This window comes from Castor canadensis, chromosome 2 (assembly GCF_047511655.1).
Source record: "Castor canadensis chromosome 2, mCasCan1.hap1v2, whole genome shotgun sequence".
In the NCBI taxonomy this organism is placed as follows: domain Eukaryota; kingdom Metazoa; phylum Chordata; class Mammalia; order Rodentia; family Castoridae; genus Castor; species Castor canadensis.
Window position 1 is genome coordinate 147,874,017 of NC_133387.1, and position 13,060 is coordinate 147,887,076.

Below are 13,060 nucleotides of genomic sequence, written 5' to 3' on the forward strand. Positions count from 1 at the left end.
CTCAAACTATTTACCTGAACTGGCCTCCAACCACATTCCTCCTAATCTCAGCCTCCCAAGTAGCTAGGATTACAGGCAAGAACCACCAGCTTCTGACATAAGCCCTATTGACTTCATTCCTCTGCTAAGTGCAAGATAAAAAGGAGGTTAGTTTACTTTCCCTCTGCCACTGATGGAGGAATTGAATGAAGGTGATTTTCTCTTCCCTTAGAGGCTCAGGCAGAGATGAGCAGGGCTGTGTAGTGGGATGAAGAGAAAGAACAGAGAACGTTGGGCCTTCCACAAGACATAAGTAATTGGTTCAACACGATGAGAAGACATTCCATTTCTCTAGTAATCATGCAAATGCAAGACAAAAAGCAATAAAATTATCACTGGCCACCCATCAGTTTGTTAGGAATTTAAAAAGATAACATCCAGACTTAGTAAACGTGGTGAGAGAAGAGTATTTCCAAAAGCTGCTAGGGGAGTGCACATCACAGAAGCCTCACAGGGGCTCACTGGTTAATGTTCAGTGTGTGCCTACCTCATGCCAGGCACCGGGACAACTTACATTATTAACATTTTAATTATGTAAATAATGTACTTTAATAATACTTATAAAAATACTTTGATCCAGAGTTTTACTTTTAGGTATCTGTAGTAGTTCTGGAGTTCTTAGACACAGACTAAAAGTGTGCACAAGCAATATATGTACAAAAAATGCTTGTTGCAGCACTATTTCCAAACTATTGAGCCACTCACAATGCCCTTCAGTAGGAAAATACTAAGTGCCCTGTGGTATGTCCCAACAATGGGACACAGTGCTGCAGGGAATAAAGAATGAAATAGAATTCTATGTACTGATATAAACAGGTCTCTGAGAATATTCATGGGTGACAAGGGAAAACTGTAGAAAATACAAACAGTGGCCAGGCATGGGACTCATGTCTATAATCCCAGCTACATGGGAGATGTGTGTGGGAGGATCACCATCCAAGACCAGCCCAGGCAAAAAGCAAGACTAAAAAAAATAACTGAGAAGCAAAAGGGCTGCGCATGACTGAAAAAAAAAAAATGAAAGAAAATACAAACAGCAAACTCCTACTTTCATTGTTTATAATGAACATCAGTGTGCAAATGCACAAAGATAGGTCTGAAAGAGACAAACTGAATTACAAAAGTCAGAAGGGGAGTGTGGGAGATGCAGGGCAGTGGAGAAGAGGGTCTTTATTATTTGGCTCCATGTATTTCCTTACGATTTGAATTTTCAAGAGTGCACTCATAAATTAACTCACATCAGTTTTTTAATTTGAAAGTCTGATTTAGTAAAGATCTGGCCTTAGATGTAATCCAAAGAAAAAATAAGCATAAACTAGAACTCTCTGTGACTGCAAAGAGACAGATGATAACGATGATTGATTGATAGATGATAGACTGATAGATACGCTGACGACATAGATGATTGATACATGCACAGATTGGTGGTGGATAGATGGATAGATAGATAGATAGATCTCTGATAGATAGATAATAGATGATAGATAAATAGATCCTTAATAGATTGATGGTAGATCAATGATGGATGATAGATGATAGATAGCTAGATAGAAGGAAAGGAAGGAAGGAAAGAAGGGAGGGAGGGAAGGAAGGAGGGCTGAAGTTGATACCAAATGGCACCCTCATTCCAAGGTCAAAGTCGTCTGGTGGTTGGCTTCCAAGAGAGACCCAACACATGTGTCCAGGTCTCCTTATCTGGACAGGGTCTGCATCAGTACCAGGAAGGGCAGGCTGTAGGGCCAAGCCAGACAGAGGCAATGACAGTGGCCTGCTGCCCAGGACCTTCAAGAACAAAGAAGGCAAGGTGGAGAAGGAAGCCTGCTCTGTGACGAGGAATGGTAGAGGAGAGGTTAAAGTATGCCTTGGAGTTGGCACTGCAGGGAGAGAAACAAACCTCCAGCTCAAGTCTTTGAAGAACCCTAGTGAGGGAGAACAAAGGAAGACACCCTGGGGCTTGCTGTGCCTCCAGAACTGAACCACTCAGGGCAGGGCCCCAGGAAGCCCACTGCCTTCACTGACTCAGCTTCTATTTTTCTCTGAAGTTATAAAAACATTTCCAAACATAAGAATCTAACGCTAAAAAAAAAAAAAACCTCTCATCACATGCATTACACAATTTGAGTAGTATTTGATAAAAGCTGAAATGCTTCAATAAGTTCCATCTAAAACTGAATGCTGTTTGTTTTTTTTTTTTCTATTCAGAATGACATTTTGCTCAGAAAACTCAGATGATGTACAACTCCACCCCATCCAGGAGAAGGTCTTTGTGAAATGCGAAGTTCACTCTAAAAAGCTGAAGCGAAAGACGAGAGGAGCGTAGGAGACCCAGAGCAAAGGACAAGTGGATCCTCTGCCTCGTCTACACTATGGCTGTCTCATTTGGAAACCGAAGTCATATAAAGAAAATTGCATAAATTTGAATAAAGTTTAGATTCAAAGGGGGTATGCTTTGCTATTATAAACTGAGCTTTTGAAGCTGTGTTATACATCTATTTTCAGTATTGATAAAACTAAAAATTTCCCAATTTTATCTCTGATTAAATGCTAATGTATGCAAATCAGCACAAAGTCAGATCCATTTTAGACCTGTTATTCTAATTTATAATGTCTTTTACAGCAAAGTCAATTTCCCCATACTTCCTTGCCAGTTTACTCTGACCATATTTTAAATCATGCTGGAAAAAAAATATGCCTTTGTTACATAACTAACACTTCAATTAAGCGAAATTATAATTAATCACTAGTTGTGTGTACCAAAGCACACATCCCTTAACATAGCTCGCTAAAAAATTCTAATTAAACTAATAGGTACATCAGACAAATCACACATTTATCTCAATAAACCAAATACAGAGAGAGAGAGAGAATTCTATTAAAACTACTAGTGATAACAATGAAAGCTGAGCAGTTGATTATTTTAACTATTAAATTATTAATTAAACAAATGCAACCTTCCTCTCTTCCTAGTGCTTGCAACAAAAGCTAACAGGAAACTTGAAATACCTCAGAGTTTGGCAGGGACAGAATGTTTGTGATCCCAAGTTCACTGGAGCCTCAGCGTGGTGGACTTAGACTTGCACTTGGGGCTTAGGAAGTGATTCAGGCATGAGAGTGGAGCCCCCGTGGATGGGGTTAATCCCTGGGAAGGGGGAAAGAGACCTGAGCCCTCTGCCGTCCACCAGGATACTGGAAGATGCCCACCTGCAAGCCATGAAGTGGACCCTCACCAGACACAGGTGTCCAGCACCTTGGCCTTGGCTAAGTTTCTAGCACTTCTAGAAGCTTCTCACACTGTGAGAAGTCAATATTGCTTAAATCTCCCAGTCAAGGATCACCTGCTGAGGCAGCTTGAACTGACAGGCATACAGTCAGATATCACAGCTCAATCCGTCCAGTGAGTGCAATAGGTTTTATACAGAAAATTCCGTCACAAAGTACATGGTGGAAGCAGATACTAGATACGGTTATCAGTTGGATATGTGTGTGAAGCAATGCAGAGTAGGAACCTGGCGGGCACCTTAGACAACCTGACACGTGCATAGGCTCTGCTGGACACAGCTCATAGTTCACCTGCTCTTCACCAAAGCAGGGTAAACAGGGCCACGATCGCAAAAATTTTGGAGAAATACAGCTTTCAATCACTCAATTTTAAGCTATTTTTCATGATTCATTTTTATTTGTTTTTGAAAGACCCATGAAACTAAAGGGACTAGGGTAGGGGAATTAGGAAGAACAGCTGGGTCAATGTTCCAAAATGAAACATTCTTCCCTGAATGCTAATCTTGTGTACAAAAGTATTTAACCCAGACAAGTGTGGTGGCATACACCTATAATCCCAGCTACAAGAAGGCAGAGGTAGGAGGAGCGAGGTCTGAAGGCCACCCAGGCAAAAGCAGGAGAGCTATCTGAAAAACAAATTAAAGCTGGGCTCTGGTGGCTCATGCCTGTACTGTAATCCTAGCTACTTGGGAGGCTGAGATCAGGAAGACCGTGGTTCAAAGCCAGCTGGGGCAAATAGTTACCGACATCCTCATCTTCAAAATAACCCAAACAAAATAGACTGGAGGTGCGGCTCAAGGGGTAGAGCACCTGCTTTGCAAGTGCTGAGCCCTGAGTTCAAACTCTAGTCCCACCAAAAACAAACAGAAAAAAGAACTAAAAGCAAAAGAAAGTGGGGTGTGGCTCAAGTGGTAAAGTGCTTGCCTAGCAAGCCTGAGGTCCCAAGTCCACTCCTCAGTACTGCAAATAAATAAATAAATAAATAAATAAACAAAACAGTACAAAATAGTCGTGCATACTGTGACTGTGTATGATTGTAATTGATAGGTCTTAAAATGAATAATTCTTTCCTTCATGTCTAAAATACCAAGATTTTCAATAAAACCAATTTGCATCAGGTTGGCATACTTTATTATTAACAATCTAGAAGGAATCCAAAATATCACTTCTTTTAAAAACTGTGAAATGTTCTTTGCTATATGTCCTGCAGAGCCTGTGCACATGTGTCCCAGGAGACAGGTAGAAGAATATTTACAAATCCTCACTGTCAGTAACAGCCCAAGTACTTGGGTTCCATTCCTACTAATGGAATGTTATGCAGCAGTGAAAAAGATGAACAGAATCACACACACGAAGAACAGAGCTGGGACTGGCATGGAGCAGCAAGGCAGCTTGAGGGGCAGCATTTTCGACTTCTCTGGGCTCTGCATTTGCATGTGGTGTGCTACAATGAAACTAAACTACATGGTTAGGGATGGATTGACTGCGAGTGGTGTTGACACAGATGTTCACTTTCATAACCATTCTATAAACTAAACACACACTGTATGCACTTTAGGCATAAAAGTCATGTTTCACACAATAAGAAAAGCAAGGAAATAAAGAGCACATGTCAACACGTTTCTATCATGTCATGTGTTCTGATATTAATGGTTTCACAGGAAATATAATTAGAAGTTGTTTCATTTTTTATGAGAAAACTGAAGTGACACAGTACATCACAACATTTTGGGCAGAGAATGCCATGTGTCTGAAGCTTCTCTTGGCATGTGCAATTTGTGTTGCCAATTTTGTTGCTGGTGGATTATTCTCTCTGGGGAGACATGTTCATCAACCAACATCCACGAAGTACGTGGAGTATGGATGTCATCAAATAGGGAAATCACAGCTGGGTGCTGGTGGCTCACACCTGTAATCCCAGGTACGCAGGAGGCAGAAATCAGGAGGATCACACGAAGCCAGCCGGAGCAAATAGTTCATGAGACCCTATCTTGAAAAAGCCCATCACAAAAATAGGGTTGGTGGAGTGGCTCGAGGTGAAGGCCCTGAGTTCAAGCCCCAGGTGCACCTGGAGGCGTGAGAGCCTCTGATGGTGCTGCCCACCTGGGTGCAGAGCTGCTGGATCCATGTTGGTGGCCCCACAGGCTGAATGAAGGGAGAGACCAGTGGTGAGAAATAAACACACAAGCAGAGGAAGACTGAGCAATGCCAACCCCAAAGTCACCCTCTACCTGGCAACCCTTTAATTAATTAATTAACTTATTTATTTTGGAAGTTTGAGATTTGAACTCAGATGCTCTACCACTTGAGCCACGTACCCAGCCCTCTTGTGATTTTGTTATTTTTCAGGTAAGGTCTCACATTTTTTGCCCAGTGTCAGCCTCAGCTTGTGATCCTCCTACCTGTGCCTCCAGCATTGATAGGATCACAGGTAAGCACCATCACACCCAGTTTATTGAAATGGGGTCTCACTAATGTTTTGCCTGGCCCGGCCTCTAATCATGATCCTCCCACTCTCTATCTCCCAAGTGGCTGGGATTACAGATGTGAGCCACCACACCTGACCTATAGTAAACATTTTAATAAGTAGAAGTACATTGTAAAATAGTGATAAAATGACAGTACATCAATACACATGCCAGCAATATATTAATTTATTGCCATTATCAAGTATTGTGACTGTCCATAATTGTATTGTAGCAGAGAGGAGGATCAGAAGAAAACAGACTAGGCCTGAGTCCTGAGAAAGTAGCAGGGAGGTAGGGATGGCCTAGCAGAGAGATAAAACCTGAGAAATTTGAACATGAGGAAGGTCACATAGCACCAGGGAGGGGAAAGTCACATAGAACTATGTCCTGTATCTCAGCTAGCAAACTCCCACAACATTTCTTGGGGACTCATCTGGGATTGCAGAGATGGTGAGTTATCACCTCCCTTGTCACTGGGATGTGTACCCCTGGACCTCCAGGAGGAGATCCCACCAGGTACCAATGGACAGCTTGATCTGGAGGGGGATTCTTCTTCCTGGCAAGTCGGGGTGAGGGCCTTGGATGCACAATGGAACACAATGAGGCACAGGAACCAGCGAGGGACGGGGAGCATCCTTCATCAGACTGGTAAGAACCCAGGTTCAAATTCAGGCCTGCCCCAGGAGGCAGAAGGAGAGACTGATCACCTCCCAGAGACTGCTAGTAACCACTAGTAACCCTGGTGAAACTGTGTCTCTCAGGTTTAGGAAGTGGGGTGGAAGTACTGTGCCGTGTGAGTGTGAAAGTGCGGGCTGAGACGCGGCCCAGCTTCACAGCTGAAGCAAGTGAGGAGTGTCCCGATCCTTGGGTCCATGGCAAACTCATAAGGTCAAGGGTGAGCCCTAACAGGCCTCGGGTTTGGGGTTTATGCAGACTCACTACCGCCAAAGAAATGCCAAAATCCCAGGGAGGGGGGCAGGAGACCGACAAAGTGAGCGCTCTTCCAAAACCTCTCAACCCTCTGTGTCTGTCTGGCAGTCTGATAACGGGAGGAGATGGGTGGAAATCAGAGTAAAAACGCTCCCTTGGAGTGTATGATTAATAACTTTAAAAAGGGATTTAATGGCGACTATGGAGTTAAGTTAACTCCTAACAAGGTAAAATTCCTTTGTGAAGCAGATAGACCTGCTTTTGGTGTAGGATGGTCCCCAGAAGGGTCACTAGATAAAACTGTGATTAATGAAGTTTACAGAGTAATTGTGAAAAAAACAAAAAACAAACAAACAAAAACCTAACACCCAGGAGAATGGGAAAAGCCAGGAGGCTAAAATTGGTCTTCAAAACCCAGACTTTGTTGTTTATTTAAATTCAGGAAGCAATTTATTGGGCAGACTAAGGAGAAATCAGAGTTTTCCAGTCTTGGTGGGTAGCTTTGGTGCCCCAGTTTGCACATCTTCACCCAAAATGGGCATCCTGAAGGAGGACTGAGGCCCAGCACTGAGCTCTTACAAAAATTAGCACATAAAGGATGGACTTGCACTGATACATAAGATCTGGTCAGACTTCAGAGAAAAGGAATGTTGCAGAAAGGTTGTGAATGTAGAGAGAGGGAGATAGAGGAAGGGAAACAAAATTGAGATGAGGTCTTCATGGATGAAGTCCAGTAAATTGAAAGTGTACATGTCATGAAATGTTTGGAGACAGAAAAGGACGAAAGGTTTAATACACTCCTTCAGTTGAGTTTTTATGTCTTAAAAATAAAAAGTAAATAGAAAACAATTTAGGATTACTAAAATCTGCCAGAAATACTGAACTTGCTGGCACCTTTACTTCGAGGGAGCATAAACATGGAGAACCTACCTAAAAAGGTAAAAAGAAAAGAAGCAACTTTGACTGTTGCTGGTAAAAAAAAAAAAAAACTGTTCCAAAAGGTTGGTACAGTACACGTGGTCTGATATTGAGACAGTCATGAGCTGCTTTGCTTCCCTTGCTAATGGCGGGTCAGATTATGCATCCATCTAATGGTGTGCTCAGTGTGTGTGTAGGTGTAAGCATCTTCAAAATGGTTCTTAAACTGCTGCTATAAGGTTAATATGATACTCACGGTAGCAAAAAACCAGGGTATTTATCTTAAAGATCTCTGTTATAAACTGCTTAGGCTTTTTACACATAAATATGTAAACATCTTGAGAACAGTTCTTATTATAGAGTAATGTAAAAAATTATTATTCTGTTCTACTGATACTTAAAAAAAAAACAAACAGGTTTTCAAACATTTCAATCAGGTCTCACTAGGATGCAGGCCTTCAGGGGTTAACACTCTGGTTTAGCCCAGAGGAGAAAAAAAAAAAAAAAAGGAGGCCACAGCTTGCAACACAAATCTTAAAAATGACCATAGCCTGTTACATTCTGTCATAAACAAAATCTGGGATTTAATTCTCTTTTATAATACATGGGTCTGTTAACAAATGGGCTGTCTATAAATTGTTTTTATACACAAAAATAATAATTTTAAGGTTGCTTTCTTTCTGATTTTTTCCTATACAAATATAAGGTTCTAAGTTAAAAGGTTTTATGAATTAATTTCAACAAGTAACGTGTGTGTGTGTGTGTGATATTAAAGATATGGTTTTTAAAATAAAAGAGTAAAAAATACTTTAAAAAAAGATAAAGACAAGCTCCCCCAGGGGATACAAAATAAGTTGTCATAAAGGTACAGAGTAAGTTGTCATAAAAAGATGGAGCTTATAGATGCTTATGTAAGTGATTAAGTTAACTAAAATCCAGTTACATTAAAGGTTTTGTAAGGTCAAAAATTAATGTACTGATATTAAACTAAAACTTAATTCTCTAAGCTCATAACAAGGCTACCTTTAAAATATTGTATTGTTCTTGATAACATTTACAAAAAAATTGTCTTAAAATGGTTTTTGTTTTGTCAAGATAACTGTCAGGAATTTTTGTTGCTACAGGTTAATCCACAAATATCTCAAGACAAGAGTTTATTAAAACACAGAGAGACAAGAGGCAGCTGAGCACAGGGAGTACTGCTACACTGATATGACACAGATAGATTTATTTATGCAAAGCAAAGTAAGAAAAGAAACCCAAAAACAAAACCAAAGTGCACCCTCCAGATAGGATAAAGAAAAAATAAATAAACTCAAAAAGGAGCACTATATTGGAAGTCAAGACCTCCAGTTTTTATTGGACTCAGCAGAGTGGAGATGTTGTCCTACTCTTTCCACATGTTGGATGAGGGAATTTTTGGCCTAAGATGATCAGATTGGGCCTGTTATTTTAGGGGGGCTCCATTGACTACAGGTTGGTGGATCCTGCTGTATGTCATGAACAGTGTGTTAATGTCAACAATCTGGAAAATGATCCCTTATCAACATCTGAGCCATGATTCTTGCTCACTATGTTTCCTGACTCCACACTTAGTCCCCATAAATATTTACATGTGTTCTCTGGTGATTTTTGTTGGGGTTTTGACTACTAAAGTAAGTCATGTTCATTTAAGAGTTGGTTTATGTAAAATTTTCTAGATGACCTCATGGTCAAACTACTGTTGTCTTGGGTGATTCTAATGCAGTGGGTATCCTATATGTGTCTGTGACTGGGCTATTTGGGGTCACAGACCCTGTTCCCCTCCCCCAACTGATGAAAACATCTAAGGTTTTACTTCAAGAGCAACAACTAAACTAATATGTATATATAACCTCTATAGAGCTGTGATGCTGTTGCTGGTTCCTGTACATTAAATATATTTCTGCTTTTCAAGTATATCAAGCCTTTTAAAATACAAAATTTAGATAAACATGGTAACAAAAAGTTAGTGGTACTGATAATACTGTTCTGTTATTTGCTAAATTATCCATCAGAATTTTAACCATGACTCTTAAGTTTTTGTCATTACAGTTCTGATCCTTCTGGGGCATTTACAATCAAGTCCATAAAAAAATGACTCTAATAACTACTTATGTGTCAACTAGGTTAGCTTTTTAGACGTCTACTTTTGTTGGATTTTGGTTTGTATTGTACTTGTCTAGAAGCCCACTGCCTAAGAGCCACTCCTTCTAAGCCTCTTTGTTGCTTAAATTTGGCCAAAAGGGTCCATTTGGCACTGACTCCCATCTGATCTGCTCATTATTTCCTCCCCAAAGTGGAACCAAAACCAACCAAACAAACAAAATCCAGGAAAAAGCAAATCCTGATGATGACCAATCAAGAAAGCTCTTCAGTCTAAGGCCATACCACCCTGAACATGCCCAATCTCGTCTGGTCTTGAAAGCCAAGCAGGTTCAGGCCTGGTTAGTACTTGGAAGGGATACAGATCTTCAGAAGAGACTGCTCAGAGACAAACAGTTTGGAGACAAGGGGGGAATGCCATCAAAGTTCCAATGGAGTCACTGGTGCCAGACCTCTCAAAAATAACCAAGGCAGGGAGGATTGAGGAAATGGTTCTTATGCACGTGGCATTAAATCCCTTCCAGACACAAACTCGTATTTTCAGATAGGGTCTTCTACTTAAATAGAGACAAACTAATTATTTTTACTGGCTCTAAACATGTCCTTTGATACTTAAAGATGGTGGTTTTAACTTTTTCTTAAATCATTTTCTTGGACATATATATACTGATAATATATTGTTGCCATCGTACTTTTACTCAGTTAAAAAAAAAGAAGACATTGTCTGGGTAAAAAAATAAAATGTCCACCCACTAAAACCCCACTGGAGGGGCCCTTTTGTTGTTATCTTGTCTACTCCCACTGCAGTTAAAGTAGCAGTGATTGCTCCTTGGATCCACCACAGTCGAGTCAAGCCAGCTTCTCTTGAGTGGGAGTGCATCTCTGATCCAGCTTCACTGTGTAGGGTCACTCTCCAGAACCTAAGCGCCCTCCCTGGGCAGGACTCCACTTCCCAGGAAACAACAGGGGACGAAGACAGCCCTGCTCTAGTCACCCCCAGAAGCTGACTAGTCTACTCATAGCAGAAGCTTGAGGAGTCAACCCTCCAATGGGTCAAATGGGCTGTTTTTCACACCAGTTATCTCACTGTGATGCATTGTCATCCCTTGCCTTCATAGACTTGGCAGAAACCACCCCCGCTGATTGCACTCATGGCGAAAGGTTTTTATTTGCTCTCTTCTGTCTCTTTTGGACAGGATGCATAATTACTATTTATTGTTACTGATCTGGTTTCCCTTCATGGCCCTAGAGCCCTTCTCCTGTGACCTGTGTATGCCTACTACTCAGGCAGGAAGTGTTGTTACTAAGACCTTACTTTTCCATACTTACTGTTCCTGTGCAGGCACCATCATCGGGTCATGCACTCACAATCACACCACCTATCTAGTGTGCTCCCATGGTAATCAGCATATCTGCTTTAATGCCACTTACTGCCCTTGGGAGCAATGGTCAGAAATCAAGAGCATCTGCAACTCTGGAAACCTCATCAGCCACACCCAGGTGTTTAGCCCTGATAAACCAGTGTCACTGCTCTTTGATGAATGTGTGGCCATAGACCAAGGTGGATGTGGAGGTACAGGCTATCGCTGTGGAGGCCTAGCTTGGGAAAGAGCCTATACATCAAATGGTGAATTTTCCATCTCTGCCAAAGCTAAAAATTTGCTCCTCTCACTGACTGAGTCTACAGCCCAGACACTAAATGTCACTTCATGCTGTTTGTCGGGGGACCAACATGGGAGACCATTGGCCTTGGGAAATAAGGCATCTGGACCCATGGGAGCCTTTTAATGAGACTACTTTCCCAAAACACAGGAAAGGCTTCTGGCTCCTAAAAACTTCCATCGTCAGAAATTATTGTTATCTCCCTCCCAGGAGGCCAATTCTCCACCTCGATGGGGAATTTAACTTGTTCAGGACAGAAGTTTTACAATGACACTGCCCAAGAGACCCAATGGTGGGGAGCTCCAAACCAAACAGAGCTCCAGCCCCACTCACTGGTCAACTTTTCTAATCTCCAAAAAACATGGGGCAATCTTACTGCAAACATAGATTGGCAGGCACCCAGGGGGATATGTTGGATCTGTGGGAAGCAAGCTTATACGGTGCAACCTAGAAGCTGGTTTGGGTCTTGTGTGCTAGGCTCAATCAGACCATCCTTCTTCTTGCTTCCCCTCAGACAAGGTGAAAAACTGGGAGTCCCCATACATGAAAAAAGATGAAGTAGACAAAAACGGGGGTGTCTTACAAATTGGCAATTAAAAATATGACCAATGGCCTCCTGAGTAAATCATCCCACCTGGGCAGAAGACGGGTCCTCGGGCTATCACACCCCTGTATATATGCTCAACTGCAACATCAGGCTGCAGGCTGTTGTTAAAATTATAACTAATGAAACTACAAGAGCCCTCAATTTGCTGGCAAAACAATGCACCAAGAATTGCAATGCCATCTATCAGAGCCGCTGGGCTTTAGACTATTTGCTGGCTGGCCTTTGAGGGAGTTGTTTGGGAAAAATTTAACCTGAGCAACTGCTGCTTACAGATTGATGATTAAAAAAAAAGGTCATATAAGGGACCACAGACAAAATGAGAAAGCTCGCCCATGTCCCCATCCAGACTTGGGGTCCCAATGACCTGTTTGAAGGATGGTTCTCTGTCTTAGGTGGATTCAAAATCTTGATGGGCAATGGGCCTAATCCTAGGAGCATGCCCTGCCTGGTCGCCTGTGCTGCAGTCTATCAAGACTATTATGGAGAACATTATAAAAAGCAAAATGGCCGCACATGTAATAATGCTACGGAAACACAAACCCCTAGATCAAGATGATGCTCTTTGACCCTAGGGGGGGTCCAAGCATCAAAAGGGGAATAATGTAGCAGGGAGGAGGATCAGAAGAAAACAGACAAGGTCTGAGTCCTGAGAAAGTAGCAGGGAGGTGGGGATGACCTAGCAGAGATAAAACTGAGAAATCTGAACATGAGGAAGGTCACATAGCACTGGGGATGGGAAAAAGTCACACATCTAGGGTAAAGTAGCCAATAAAATTAAATATAACCATATATGGATTAGACCTTGCTCTTTGCTTCTGTAATCTGCTTGCGAGTGTATATAAGGTGAGACCCCTTTGTTCTTGGGGCTCAGCCTTTGGACACAAGTCCGCTGGGTCTGTGTTGGCACAATAAAATGTTGCTTCCTGCTAAATTGCCTCAGTGTCCCGTATCTCAGCTTGAGATTCCTGCAACAGTATGGGCTGCACTTTGCATGACTGGTGACAGCAGGTCTGTTTACACCAGTATCACATCA

General features: G+C 41.8%; 1 protein-coding gene across 2 annotated transcripts in view; it reads left to right on the top strand.

The window, feature by feature from the left end:
- Lipc (lipase C, hepatic type) overlaps positions 1-4,375 on the top strand; it is a 147,301-nt gene extending 142,926 nt beyond the window's left edge. The window contains exon 10 of one of the 2 annotated variants that reach the window (XM_074066061.1): positions 2,242-4,375. In XM_074066061.1, the coding sequence (XP_073922162.1) occupies positions 2,242-2,359 (118 nt within the window). In that variant the 3' untranslated portion in view covers positions 2,360-4,375. The remainder of the gene's footprint in view (positions 1-2,241) is intronic. The other variant, XM_074066063.1, reaches the window with a different exon arrangement.
- The last annotated feature ends 8,685 nt before the right edge of the window (positions 4,376-13,060 follow it).